The following is a 15,516-nucleotide window of genomic DNA, read 5'->3' on the forward strand; positions in this document are numbered from 1 at the left end:
TGAGCCTCTCCCATTCCCCCTTAGAACCAGTCAGGGAAGGATGTTGCACAGAGCTGTTAAGCTTTCCATGGGCTGTCATGGTATGCCTGAATCAAAGCCTTAATATACAAGCTGCCAAAGTAGGTTAAACGGCTGTGTATAGTTCTGTCTGTTTAAATTTGCTTCACAGGTTTTGTTTGTCTGTAGGACTACTAATGCACTGATACAGGTTTGCTGCAAAGATGAGTCTTTCCTATTAAATCAGCAAGGCCTGGCTTTAAAGATTTGGGGTTACTGTGTTAATTCTCTGATGCTTGGATTTGTCTTTTACAAGGGCAGTTGCCTAATGTAGGTGATCCTGCCAGGTATATTAACCCTTCATTTCGCTGCTTATGACAGAGTGGTATGGATGCCACTGCTATGCATTGTGTTGCTGCTATGTGTTTCAGGTCTGCTTTTGGGTGCAATGTGTTTAATGATTGCTATGCATTAACCTACTATTATGTCTAAATGTCAGCATGAAAATTCAGTGTTCTTCTTTGGTTACAGTGCTTTAAATAATTGGTCTATTACACTAATGTCTGTAATTGCTCCTGTCTAAGAGTTTAACCCTTGCTCACAGCATATAGGTCCATTTGCTGCTTCAGTGTCTGCAAATGGGTGTGTGGATGGCCACTGATTTTATATTAATCTGCTAGCCAGTACTTCAAGGTATTTATTATGACCACAAACCTGCAGCTCATATCTGGAGCCATAAGCTTACCCAGAGACCAGACACAATCAATAAAGCCCCATACACACTATCAGTTTTTCTGCTGAGTTTTTCCTTCAGATTTAAAACCATATGAGGTCAAACCTTAGGAGTTTCAATTTGTATGCAATCAGGCAGGCCCTTGCACTACATGGTTTTGGTAAACCTGAAGGAAAAAATCAGCAGAAAATCTGATAGTGTATATGGGGCATAAGGTGAGGGTCAGGTAGGTATGCTATCATAAAAAATAAAAAGAGTGCGTGGGCAGTATGGGTTGTAAAACTCTCCAGCCCTTAAATACCAGCAGCACTCCCCAAAGCAACTTGTTCTTCCAACAGCGACAGGTCCTGTTTGGCTATAAACTGCTATACAATCAAAGATCTGCCAGAAGGGGCAGACTAAAGGATAATGTGATAAGAACCATCCTGGGCAGAATGGGGAGTGTGGTTAGCTGACGTGCCCGCCAATATACTATGCCAAATTGCATATCAGACAGCAGTAAACACAAAGGCAGACATGTTCAATCAAGTGCAAACTGACTAGGTGGATCTCTAATTGCTAAGGCTCAGGTACTAAGCTAATCAAACAGCTGAGCTTGTTTAAAGGGTACCTCCCGCCTCAAAAACAGCAGGCCAATCAGATTGGCCAGATGTGTCTTCATGCTAGCAGAGGATGCAAGATCCCCTCTGTAAGGCCCAACTTTTACTGCAGAGGCATTTAGCCAAGTAATCTTCATCCGAAGTGCTAGACTGCCAGAGGATGATGCACTAGCCTTCGCAGAGGCATGGGAAAAGCAATATGGATTTGGACATTAAGGTTTATACTACCATTAGGGAATATAGTGTGGCCTGCATTGGGGGTCACTTCAGTAGCCAAGGCTATTTGTTTCTCAGCAGAAGAGTTGAAGGCAAACTTGGCCAGTAATACGCCTCTGTGGTGCTTGATCCATGAGTAAAATTATAGTGACCAGGGAGGCTGTACAACTACTATGGTGGCACCAGCCTGTTCCTCCTACTATTCTGAGGATAGTGAAGCCCTATGGCTTAACCCACTGACTGCATATACCTCTTCTAAATTGAATGGAATGTGATTTAAGACGGAATCAATGATGTTCAGATTAGGGACTAATCCCTTAGGCTAGACACCTAGGACTAGAACAGAGTGGCGACAGGGCTTGAGAAGAGCTAGAGAAGAGATTGGAAGGTCCATAATCTTATTTGATCGCCTAACCCCAAGCCTTCTCCTCTCGAGGAGCAGCAAAGTTCCTTTTTACGCAAATGTGTTATATTGCAGAAATTAATGCAAATTTGGACTAGAGGCACAGGATAAGTGGGGCCTGTGCCGCACTTGTCTTTGTGATGTGATCTGTCTGCAACAAAACCTTGGGACAACAACGGAAGATTCCTGGTGTGCTGGTGAGTTGTACTTTGTGCAGTAAGAAAGTCAATAGAATTTCTTTCCACTCTTCCAACTCCTCTAATTACTACTATGGTTCTTTAGAGATATCAAGGCTTTCAACAAATGTTACCAAATCTTGTCCAACAGGGACCATTGGTCCATTGCTCTTAGTCAGAAAGCAGATTTAGGCAAGATATGGAAGGAAGGATCAAGATCCAAAAAAAGTCATATGGAGTCATTGAGAACAGTCACTCAAACCATCAGATAAAGCAGCTACAGTTTCTCTAGATCTAGTTGATGTGTACATACGCACAATGGTACACCCAGGCTTCTGATAGTTTGACTTTGGGTTTGTCAACAACCTTTTGTCCTTTCCATATACTCAAGACATTTTTCCAGAACATTGCTTCCAGTAGTGGTCATCTTGCAGAAGCAAGGATTGCAGGTTCCTTATGCGAACAGCTGTGGGTGGTTCAGCATCCTCCAGGTCCTGGCAAACCCTGATTCAGAGGGAAGGCCAACTAATCTCATTATAATAATGACATTTTAGACATTCAGGAGAATACTGTAGAGTTGTCCTCACGGAGGGTGACAGTATTAGGTCTAATGTAGAGGCAAGTCCTAGCTCTAGCCCATCTGTTTGTATCCCATGGTCTCAAATGGGCGAGAAGTAGTCTGCAGTAATCCATGCAATTGGTTGGATGCACTTGAGTATTGAGAGCATCATAAATTGGTCTTCTAAGGTAATGAAAGATTTTCTTCCTATTCCAGGGAATATTACCCCACATATGGGACTAGTCCCATTAATGGTGGCTAAGGATAGGTAATCTTATCAACTTCCAGGCATACCAATCATCAAAGTCTATTCACTTTCTTGGTATTCACCTCAGTGACCTCCTAGCTCAAGGCCAATGGATGATAAAGTGTCTAACATCAGGGTTACAGTGATTCCCAAGTGGGGAAGTCATATGGGCAACACAGCTTAGGAGGCCTCAGTTATGCTTCAAACAGACAGCAATAGGTAATCACCTATCGTCATGGCAAGAAGTATCTCCCATTCAGGTTTGCCAACAGTAAAACTTGTCTCATCTCATCACTCTGTGTTCTGTCTTCCCAGAACTTTCTGTCATATATGGTAAAATACGAAAGCCTTGGATGTCAAGGGTGAGTCCCTAGACCAACAAGTGGTTCATTGAATCTCAACTTGGCAGTAAACTCAATGGTTGCAATGTAACTAGTGTTGGGAAGGTTGTCCCACTCCTCCATTCTTCTGAACAAGACTACCTCAATAGGTTCAGTGACATTAAAGCAGTATTTCTTAAGGATATCACATCTGGGAGAATTATTTTAGAGATCCAAGCATCAAGCCGTAAACTACCTCTCCAGCACCAGACGAGGGTCTGCATCCTTGCTCCTGGGTCAAGACATCACCCTTCTGGCATGTCCAAACTAAAATGTCTGCATCACCACAAGCTGGAGTAATGGACTCTATGTGGAAGAAATACATGGAAGTGGCCCTTCTCTAGAAGATCAGACAGTGGCCTATTCAGGCCTGGCAGTATCAGAAGAAGACTTTTCACTGTCTCCTAGGGCAATGGCATTATCTCAGGTCAGAGTAGCCTAAGGGGCTTATAGACAAAGATAAATTCATCAATCTAGTGCAGAGCTTGCTTTATCAGATGGGTGGCATGCTCATGGGCAAGATTTAGAGGTCCAGAATTTTACAGGATACCAACCAGGTTCATATACTACAAGCCATTTTTTTGCCTATTGTAAAGTCAATTACCGTATATACTCGAGTATAAGCCGAGATTTTCAGCCTCTTTTTTGAGGCTGAAAGTGCCCCCCTCGGCTTATACTCGAGTCATCGCTGTCTGCCCGCTCGAACAGCGTGTCGAGCAGACAGACAGCGGCCATTCTATTCAAAAGCCGCGCCTCCGGCTCCGCCTTCGCCTGTGATAGGCGGAACACTGAATTTCCCAGCAGCCTGTGTTCCGCCTATCACGGACATCGTATCATCCTCGTACTACGGACGAGGATGATACGACGTCTGTGATAGGCGGAACACAGGCTGCTGGGAAATTCAGTGTTCCGCCTATCACAGGCGAAGGCGGCGGCGCAGCTTTTGAATTTTACAATGGCCGCCGACGAAGAGGGCACGGGACGGGACGGGACGGGGGCAAGGCAAGGCAAGGCACGACACGGCACGGGACGGAGGCAAGGAGGCAAGGTAAATCCCCCCTTCCTTGTGTGCTGTGTGTTTTTCAGTCCTTTGCTCACAAAGAAATGATCTTTTCAGAACAAGCCAGAGAGTTTCAGAGGAACATTAATAATTCATATGCCTACAGAATGCGGCTGCTTGCTCTTATCAGCAGATAATTCTGGCCAGAACAATCCCTGATTACATGTGTTTATTGTGCCCTCGAATGCCTTCCATAACCCTGTGTACATAAAGATTCATTATTCTTCACCGGCACTATGGCTCACCCTATAGGGCATCATAACACCATAAAGAAAGTAGGATCATCCCAAATAGGGATCTGTAGTCCCTTTAAAGCCCAACTCCATGAAACAAATTGCTGGTTATTAGGAGGCTCGGGACAAAGGTAGGCTGGACACACACACACACACACACACACACACACACATACACACACACACATACACACACACACACACATACACACACACACACACACACACACACACACACACACACACGGATGGATGGAGACACACACAGGGATGGATGGATGGATGGAGACACACACACACAGGGATGGATGGATGGATGGATGGAGACACACACACACAGGGATGGATGGATGGATGGATGGAGACACACACACACAGGGATGGATGGATGGATGGACACACACACACACAGGGATGGATGGACGGACACACAGGGATGGACGGACACACAGGGATGGACGGACACACAGGGATGGACGGACACACACACAGGGATGGACAGGCATGTCTCACCCTCGGCTTATACACGAGTCAATAAGTTTGCCAGTTTTTTTGGGGGTAAATTGGGGGCCTCGGCTTATATTCGGGTCGGCCTATACTCGAGTATATACGGTAAGCAACATTGGAAGCAGGGGAGTTGACTTCAGTTCTGTTGATTCAAACGCTTCAGCATGGCCCTCCCTTATAGATTTTGTTGGCGTGCTACATCCCATTCGTGTATGCTGTCATGCTTGTGTCAGGAAAACTGAAAATTGTATATTTACCTGATGGTAATTTTCCTTTCCTGATGCAAAGCATGACAGCATACAAGTCCCTCCGTTGTGGGTTATGCATGTGAATATAGTTACGAGAATGCCGCCTGGGGGGAGGCGATTCATTTATAGTATAACCAGTCCTGATTGGGCGAGGGGCGGGGCCTATCCCATTTGTGTATGCTGTCATGCTTTGCATCAGGAAAGGAAGATTACCGTCAGGTAAGTATACAATTTTCCATTTCATAGAAAACTAATTGGGTTATTTTTCTTTGTGTTTACTTACAGAAGAGAAATGTTGCAGAGGTAAGACATATTTGTAAATTTAAATTAAAGTCAAGCTAAATTAAAGAAATATTTACTATTTTATGTGGAACACATAGAAATGTTAGTTGTTTTTAACGCTTTTCTGGAATTTCTTCTGAAAAATAGCAGTGCACTTCCTGATATGCAAGGGTGCAGAGACCCTCCTTTGCCTACATCCTCATAGCTATATATCTGCAGTGAATGTAAGGTATTTCTGCCTCTGATTGCTAGTCTTAGGAGATTTGGAGTGAGATTTAATGATGTCATTACTATACTACTCACTGTTCTGACATGGGTAAACAAAAATGCTGCTTCTACAAGGATGGCCAGGTCCACTCAGACACAATGCATAACAAGGCATTAGGGATGAGCTTTGTGTTCGAGTCAAACATACGTTCGACTCAAACATCAGCTGTTCGCACGTTCGGAGAATACCGAACGTTATGGGCCGTTCGTGCCAAATTCGTGTGGCGCTCACGGCCCACGATGCACTGCGCCATCACAGTGCATTGCTGGCTCATGATTGGCCAAGCATGCACTGTGACCCCACATGCTTGGCCAATCACAGCGCTGGCAGCGAGGAGAGCCATGATTGGCCAGAGGCAGGATGCCTGTGGCCAATCATAGCTCAGGCTGTGTAGTACACGCTCCACACTATATAAGGCTGCCAGCGCGGCGGCCTTGTGTAGTGTGTTGCCGTCTGTAGGAGTTAGTGGGTGTTCTCTGTGTACCTTCAACACAGTATACACCGTTCGTTATCGGATGATTTTGCATTCTTGCTCTTCTGTAATTGAGCTGTTAGCAATCTGCAGGAGTTTGTGGGTGTTGTCTGCATGCCCTGACCGCAGTATACACCATTATATCCACCTATATAGCTAGCTATATAGCTCTTCTGTAATAGAGCTTGCAGTCAGTTGTAGGAGATTGTGCGTGTTGTCTGCGTGCCCTGACCGCACTATACACCGTTATAGCCACCTATATAACTAGCTATATTGCTCTTCTGTAATAGAGCTTGCAGTCAGTTGTAGGAGATTGTGCCTGTTGTCTGCGTGCCCTGACCGCACTATACACCGTTATAGCCACCTATATAACTAGCTATATTGCTCTTCTGTAATAGAGCTTGCAGTCAGTTGTAGGAGATTGTGCATGTTGTCTGCATGCCCTGACCGCACTATACACCATTATATCCACCTATATAGCTCTTCTCTAATTGAGCCATCTGCCATCTACAGGAGTTAGTGGGTGTTGTGTGCCTCCAGCACAATATACACTACCCAATTGCTGGTTTTCCCATCTCCCTTCAGGCCATTACCATGTCTGGAAGGCCAACAAGGAGAGGCAGACAGGCGCGAGCCGATAAAAGAGGGCAAGCAGGCTCTGTGTCTAGAGACAACAGTGCTGGTCGTGGACGCTGGGCATGGTCATCATCAGCACGTGGCCATGGGACACGCTTATCCTTCTTTTCGGCAGCTGGACGTGTTATGCCGAAGACTTGGTAGAGTGGATGACCAAGCCCTCTTCATTTCCCTTATCCTCTCTCACCCAGGCTCAGGGTACTAGCAAAGCAGCTGCCAACGCATCGTCTTCCCTCCTCTCAATGTCATCATCAGGGACTCCTTCCCTAGACCCACCACGTCCTCCTGAGGAGTCCCCTGAACTCTTTGAGCACAGTGTTGGGTACATGCTCCAGGAGGATGCCAAGTGTTTTGTAGGCTCTGATGATGATACTCAGCTAGAGGAAGGCAGTAGCGTGAGCTCAGAGAGAGGGGATGCTCAAGAAGGACAGCAATCTGGCAGTCATGTTCCACAAGCTGCAGCATACTGCCAGGTTTGCTCCTGTGATGAAGAGGGAGGGGATGATGAGGGCACTGACTCCACATGGGTGCCTGGTAAGAGAGAGGAGGAGGAGGCACATGTCCAACGAGGCAGGATGCCCTTCCGGGAGCCAGCTTAGGGGCAGCACACCGACTGAATCACACCGCAGAGCTCCGCCTGTGCAGGGCGCTGCCTCTGCGCATTATTCTAAAAGTTCTTTGGTGTAGGCCTTTTTTGAGACAAGCGCATCAGATCGCACCGCTGCTATTTGCAACATATGTCTCAAGCGTATCTCGCGTGGCCAAAACATCAGCCACTTGGGCACCACATGCTTGACCAGACATATGTTGACCTGCCATGCAGCTCGTTGGCAAGCGTACCTCAAAGACCCACACCAAAGAACAAAGCGGACCTCTCCTTGCTCTTCATCAGTTGGGATCTCCAAACCTACTAGACCTTCAGTCCTCTCTGAAACCTGCTCTGAGAGGAATGAAGGTGTAGAATTAGGTGTGTCACAGCCAAGTGCTTCCGGGCACTCTGCTAGCAGTACACACGCATCCGATTATAGCAGGAAAATTTCCCTGCTCCAGCTGCTGGACCGTCGAAAGGAGTTCACTCCCAGCCATCCACATGCCCAGCGGTTGAATGCTAGCTTGGCTAAATTGCTAGCACTTCAACTGCTGACTTTTCAGTTGGTAGACTCGGCCCCCTTCCGTGAGCTTGTACAATGTGCGGTTCCTCAGTGACAGGTCCCCAAATGCCACTTTTTCTCACAGAAGGCGATTCCGGCTTTCTACCAGCATGTGGAATGCAATGTCCTTGCCTCGCTGGACAGGGCGGTCAGCGGTAAGGTGCATATTTCCGCTCACTCATGGTCCAGCAGGCATGGACAGGGACGTTACCTGTCTTTCACGGCCCATTGGGTCACTCTTCTGGCAGCTAGGAAGGATGCAGGACAAGGTGCAGTAGTGTTGGAGGTTGTTCCACCACCACGCCTCCAAAATGCTACTACTGGTTGTGACACACCTCTCTCCTCCACCCCCTCCTCTTCTTCTTCCTCCATGGCCTCTTCCAGTGCTCTGTCCTCGGAACCAACGGTGCTCCGTAGGCATTCCAGGGGCTACACAAGTACGCAGGCAAAAAGATGTCATGCCGTGCTTGCGCTGGTTTGTTTGGGAGACAGGAGCCACACTGGGGCTGATATTTTGTCAGCTCTGCAGGGGCAGGCCAAGAGGTGGTTGACGCCACTCCACCTTAAGCCAGGAATGGTGGTTTGCGACAATGACACCAACCTCCTCTCTGCCCTCCGACAGGGACAACTGACCCATGTGCCCTGTGTGGCTCACGTACTTAACTTGGTGGTGCAGCAGTTCTTGGGCAGGTACCCGGGCTTACAGGATGTCCTGAAGCAGGCCAGGAAAGTCTGTGTGCATTTCTGTTGATCATTTAATGCCTGTGCTCGGCTGGCTGAGCTCCAAAAGGAGTTGAACCTGCCCAAGAACCGCCTTATATGTGACATACCCACCAGGTGGAACTCAACGTTGGCCATGCTGCAGCGGCTGCACATGCAGCAGAGTGATCAATGAGTACCTGTGCGACTACGGCACCAGGGCAGGGTCAGGGGAGCTCGGTTTTTTCTCACCACGCCAGTGGGGCATGATCAGGGATGCATGCACTGTCCTGTCACCATTTGAGGAGGCCACAAGGATGGTGAGCAGTGACAGTGCATGCATCAGTGACACTGTACCTCTTGTCCACCTCTTGGAGCATACGCTGCGTGGAATAATGGACAGGGCACTTGAAGCAGAACAGAGGCAGGAAGAGGAGGACTTCCTTGCCTCTCAAGGCCCCCTTTATCCAGACAGTGTTCCTGCTGTGCCACCCATCACACAGGAAGAGGATGAGGTGGAGGAGGAGGAGGAGGAGGATGATTGTGTCAGCATGGAGGTGGAGGCTGGCACTCAGCATCAGCAGCAGCAGTCTTGTAGGGATGATTTACAGTCCCAAGAAACCCGTGGACTTGGGAGGAGGTAGCTGCGGATCATGTTGTCCCTTAGTGACCTAGAGGACTCTGGACCGTTTGCCTCAGCTAACCTATGCTGCATGGCCTCCCTGATCCTGCAAAGCCTGCGGAAGGATCCTCGTATTCTTCGGATCAAGGAGAGGGACCATTACTGGCTGGCCACTCTCCTTGATCCACGGTACAAGGGTAAGGTTTCCGACCTTATCTTGCCATCGCAGAGGGAGCAGAGGATGAGACATCTCCGTGAGGCCTTGCAGAAAGGTCTGTGCAACGCGTTCCCAGAGACTGGGAGGTTGCAAACTCCTGGTCCTGGACAACGTGTTGCTGAGGCATCAGTCAGAAGGAGTGGTGGAGAAGGTGGCCATCTGACCGATGCGTTCAGACAATCTTTTAGTCCGCAGCCCCAAGGTATGATCGGTTCCAGCAACCATCGCCAGCCTCTGATTTACATGGTGCAGGAATACCTAGGGCGAGGTCAGACTTGGACACCTTTCCCACCGAATATCATCTGGCTTACTGGGTCTTGAGGATGGATCACTGACCAGAGCTTGCACAGTATGCAATTGAGCTACTGGCCTGTCCTGCATCCCGTGTTCTTTCGGAACGCACCTTCAGTGCTGCTGGTGGCTTTGTTACCGATCACAGGGTGCGCCTGTCCACCGACTCAGTTGATCGACTGACCTTCATAAAGATGAATCAGTCTTGGATCACCAGTAGCTACCAAGCACCTGAAGCTGATGTAACCGAATAATTTTTTTTTAAATCACATCACAATCACATCCCTTCAAGACTGCCTATGCTGATGCTGAGTGACTGTCCTGTTATGTTGATTGTCTATCCTCTATCTCCTCCGCTGATATGTTGGAAGAAGATTTTTGGTTCTGGGTGATGCCACCTGCCCAGTTTTTCACCCCCTGTTTAACAGGGGAGTTTAATTACAATTTTTGATGCAATGCTTTGCAGCAGGGCTCATTCCTGCACCACAACTAGAGTATATGGGAGAGGTTGCAGTGTCGTGGCACCAGCACCAGTGCCAGCAGCCCAATTTTTCTGTCCCTGTTTAACAGGGGCGTTTAATTCCATTTTTTTATGCAATGCTTTGCAGCAGGGCTCATTCCTGCACCACAACTAGAGTATATAGGAGAGGTTGCAGTGTCGTGGCACCAGCACCAGTGCCTAAGGCCCAATTTTTCAGCCCCTGTTTAACAGGGGCGTTTAATTACAATTTTTTATGCAATGCTTTGCAGCAGGGCTCATTCCTGCACCAAAACTAGAGTATATGGGAGAGGTTGCAGTGTCGTGGCACCAGCACCAGTGCCTAAGGCCCAATTTTTCAGCCCCTGTTTAACAGGGGCGTTTAATTACAATTTTTGGTGCAATGCTTTGCAGCAGGGCTCATTCCTGCACTACAATTAGAGTATATGGGAGAGGTTGCAGTGTCGTGGCAACAGCACCAGTGCCTAAGGCCCAATTTTTCAGCCCCTGTTTAACAGGGGCATGTAATTACAATTCTTGATATAATATTTCACAGCAGGGCCCGTTCCTGTGCCCACCCAGAGTAACTGTGAGGACTTATAGTGTTGTGGCACCAGCACCACAACCACGAAAAGTCAATTTTTCTACCACTGTTCAACAATGGCATGTAATTACAATTCTTGATATAATCGTTCAAAGCAGGGTGCTCCAGCGCCCACCAAGAGTCATTTTGAGGGCTTACAATGTTGTGGCAACACCAACACCTTGTTCCGCCATTTCGGCAGAGCATATAGGGCAGACCCCTACCTTCAAATATCCAACTTACAAACGTCTCCTACTTGCAAACGGAAGGAGACAACAGGAAGTGAGATGAAAAAAGACGGACGGCAAAACAAATTGATAACCCTTCCCTATGTTTTCCAAAAATCTTAAAAATAGATTTTTTGACTGGAGCTACACTTTAAAAATGTACCAGTTCAAAATTACACACAGAATCTACTTAACATAACAAATCTACACAGTCCCTCTCTTGTTTGCACCGCCTGTATACTGCTGTTCTGAGTATATAGGGCCTGGGGGCCCCACGTCTGTCCTTTTTTTAATATGGGTACGGGGTTCCCCTTAATATCCGTACAAGACCGAAAGGGGCTGGTAATGGGCAGGGGGGCTACCCATGCCATTTTTTTCTCAATGATTTTCATCTGTATTGCCGGAACCAGATATTAAATTAAAACCGCAAGCAGTTTTAAATGACTTTTTTTTTGTTAAACGTAATTTTGTGCAGGGACTGTTCTAAACACAGGAAACACATGCCACTTTACAGGCATACTATAGACACCCCCCAGGCACGATATTTAAAGGAATATTTCACTTTTTTTTTCACTTTAATCGTCATTTAAATCAGTGCTGAAAAAAACAGCTGTTTTAAAAAAAAATTTGCCATTGATCCTTGTCCCCTGGGGCAGGAGCCAGGTCCCCAAACCACTATTTTAGGACAATAGCTTGCATATTAGCCATTAAAATTAGCACTTTTTATTTTGAATGTACGAGTCCCATAGACTTCAATGGGGTTCTAAAGTTCATACGAATCTTCGGTCCATTCGAAAGTTCTGGTGCGAACCGATCCGGGGGGGGGGGGGGTGTTCGGCTCATCCCTAGTCACACACATATATATTGATTGATATTAAGAAGTTAGGAGGTACAGTATACTTCTTTTCATGATGTTATATTGTTTGTGGTATACCAGTGCACCAACACTAAAAGAGTTTGTACACATAAGTAAGAAAGTTTTATATCCATTGTTGTAATATGTTGGCCGATTCATGTAGGATGCTGTATTAAAGTACCATAATGACCAGAAATTCAGTTGAGTTGTCCAAGCCAACTGAATTTTAACATATCAAAGGGACAGTTGAAGACCCTTTGATGTGTTAATCTTATGCAAGTCTACCTAGGTGTGTGAGGTATGGCCTGTTATGCTAATTGAAGATTTCAATGGATACATTGTTTTAATTTAAAGCGGGAGTCCGCCGGGAGTTCCGCCGTTTTTTTTTTTTTAAAGCCAGCAGCTACAAATACTGCAGCTGCTGACTTTTAAAATAAGGACACTTACCCGCCCAGCGTGCCCGCGATGTCGGCACCCGAAGCCGATCTCTCGGGTGCTGCCGCCGCCATCTTGGGTATGGGAATCAGGAAGTGGAGCCTTTCGGCTTCATTTCCCGGTTCCCTACTGCGCATGCGCGAGTTGCGCTGCGCAATAAGGATGGACCCGCAGCCTCTGGGATCTGTGTGTTTCCCAAAAGGCAGCGGGGGACTTTTGGAAAGGGGCGTAGATTCTGCAGAATCTACGCCCCTTTCCACAGATAGCTATCCCGGAAGTGGGTGCAGATACCTGTACTGTACAGGTACCTGCACCCCCTCCCCCCTGAAAGGTGCCAATTGTGGCGCTGGAGGGGGGGAGGATCCCAATGAGCGGAAGATCCACTTTAGGGTGGACCTCCGCTTTAAGGAAGATGTAGCAGAAGTATTTATTGATGGTATATAGATTGGAGGGAGGTATTCATGGGAAACATTTGGTTGACCTAGCAGAACCCCCCCCCCAGTGTCAGACCAGTACTTGAGAGGATATTCAAGCTGCCATTCAGTCAGTCTTGTCTGGGTGTGTGATTATGAAGGCACAGGTCTAGGAAAAATATTCATTGTCAGATTATACTCTGTTGGATTGTGTAATCTGTTGCAAGACTTTGTTCTGTGTTGGAAGTCAATAAAGTGCAACTCTCTGGAAGAATTGGGTTGCTGCGGAAGAGTACTTATAATAACTACTAACTAATCATCTACCCACTATATAAAATACTATATCACTACATCCATACCAGTTACAGTTGTTACATAACATAGAATATAGCTGCACATAAAGTTAAGCTAAAATAATGCAATAATATATGACAATAAATGACACCAAAAATCACCATAATAAATATAAAATCATACTCATGAATGAATATGTGATTAAATAAATGTGTAATACGTGATAAATATGTGATAACAATAATAAATCATAAAATAAAAAATAAAGTAATTATATCAAAAGTCCAGTGAATTACATAAAAATTCTTATGTGCAAACAAACACCAGTGCTTGTGAACCTCCACCACACAACATATGCGCTTACCAGAGGGTAAGCAATACAGGGCCTGTAGTATTAAATCTGTGGTGTCAAATCAACCTCCAGACATCCATGGCAGGAATCAGCTGTGGTTAAAATGAGGACAAGCCAAACGTTCCAAACTCAAAGGGCAGACCAGTAAGCAGCAATCACGATCCCAATAAATAAAGGAAAACTCACCATAGTGTAAGTTTATTTTATAAGCAAAAATATTGCACTTACATTTGTAGAAATATTAAAAGCTCGTAATGAAATACCGGCCGGCTGGCACACACCCGAACTAGACAGCGATGACGTCAGCACGCCACCCTCCATAGGTTCACAAGCACTGGTGTTTCTGTTTGCACAGAAGAATTTGATTAAGTCACCATTTCACTTCATTCACTGGACTTTTAATATAATTACTTCTTCTCCTCTTTATTTCTTTTATTTTTTACAATTTATTATTGTTATCACATATTTATCACGTATTACACATTTATTTAATCACATGTTCATTCATGAGTATGATTTTATATTTATTATGGTGATTTTTTGGTGTCATTTATTGTCATATATTACATTATTTTAGCTTAACTTTATGCGCAGCTATATTCTATGTTTTGGTTATGGTGTTTGTAGATATCTTACAAATTTGAGCTGCAGCTATATTTTTAGTGATTTATTTATTTCATTTTTTAGCGTGGTATCTAACCATTTTTTTTTTCTACAGTTGTTACATAGCTTACTTTATAAAGGTTAATTGTTCATGTTTCATGTCACTGTTAAAAAGTAGTACTATACAGGATAAAATCTACAATATAATTTTATATCTCATATACATTCTAATAGCTTAAATATCGTTTAACTTTTTCATAGCATAAGGCACTTTTCATGTATTTGTACTCTCCAGCCAGTGAATCATATTGAAGTCTACAGTATTAACATTGACTGTAAGGTGACATCCCGATTCGCCCATAATGTCATCACAAGCAGAGCCGTTAATAGAGCCGATGTTTCTAAGGAGGCCATCTTCAAAGTGGATTTGCCAAAAACGGCTTTTATAACTAATTTTAGCATGTAAGTATTTAGGTATTTAACACCAAATGCTCTATAATTGTGCTTTGAATGGCTGATTATGGTGGGGAACACTGAGTTGAAAATTATACTTACCTTTTCATACCCAATGCCAGTATCCATTTTTCTATTCTATTCCAGGAGGGACTTGTGAGCATTGCATCTTGTCATTATCACTGCAAATGTGAACATAAATTTACACAGCAGCTGTAGTATTTTAATCACCCCCCCCCCCCCCCCAAAAAATGATTTTAATGAATACTTTGGTAAAGTACAATGGAAACAGGTTGTGTATACATAGCAGTTAACCATAAAATAAATTAAAATTACGTAAATAAGGGGTAACAAATGATGACCATTCAGCAAATTTAATAAAGGAGATACACATCTCCAATCAATCCCACTGTATCTTCCATGGCATATACATCTAGGGGAGGTGTCCCAGGGAGCAAAGGGCAGGCAAATAACATAGGAGAGGGGAAGTACAGTGGCAATGTTTAGGTTTATAAGGTACTACAACAGTTCAGTATAAAAGCCCCACCCTATTGGGAGGTCTATGGCTGCCACACCCTCTCAAATTTCCTGGGGCAGTCACAACTGAGATACTTTGGATTGTAAAGAGGTAACGTGGCATCAATCATAGCCTCCCAAGAAGGCACGGCAGAGGAGGTCCATTTGCATATGATTGCCTTTTTAGCATAGAATAGTAAGTAAGAAATCAGCAGCTTGCTATGATGCGATCTCTGAGCATCATCAGGGATCCCCAAAAGAGCCAGCTCAGGAGACATGGTAACCAACAGTTCCACTTTAGTGTTAATCA

The 15,516-nt window shown here is 45.3% G+C and overlaps 1 protein-coding gene across 4 annotated transcripts in view; it reads left to right on the forward strand.

The window, feature by feature from the left end:
- Positions 1–15,516, forward strand: part of LOC143927811 (inter-alpha-trypsin inhibitor heavy chain H3-like) — a 227,823-nt gene that overhangs the window by 19,238 nt on the left and 193,069 nt on the right. For 3 of the 4 annotated variants that reach the window (XM_077452193.1, XM_077452195.1, XM_077452196.1), the window contains exons 2-3: positions 5,644–5,661; positions 14,533–14,699. In XM_077452193.1, the coding sequence (XP_077308319.1) occupies positions 5,644–5,661; positions 14,533–14,699 (185 nt within the window). The remainder of the gene's footprint in view (positions 1–5,643; positions 5,662–14,532; positions 14,700–15,516) is intronic. The other variant, XM_077452194.1, reaches the window with a different exon arrangement.

Source organism: Lithobates pipiens, unplaced genomic scaffold (assembly GCF_037356315.1).
Source record: "Lithobates pipiens isolate NorthernLeopardFrog02 unplaced genomic scaffold, aLitPip1_a1.2 Scaffold_23, whole genome shotgun sequence".
Lineage (NCBI taxonomy): Eukaryota > Metazoa > Chordata > Amphibia > Anura > Ranidae > Lithobates > Lithobates pipiens.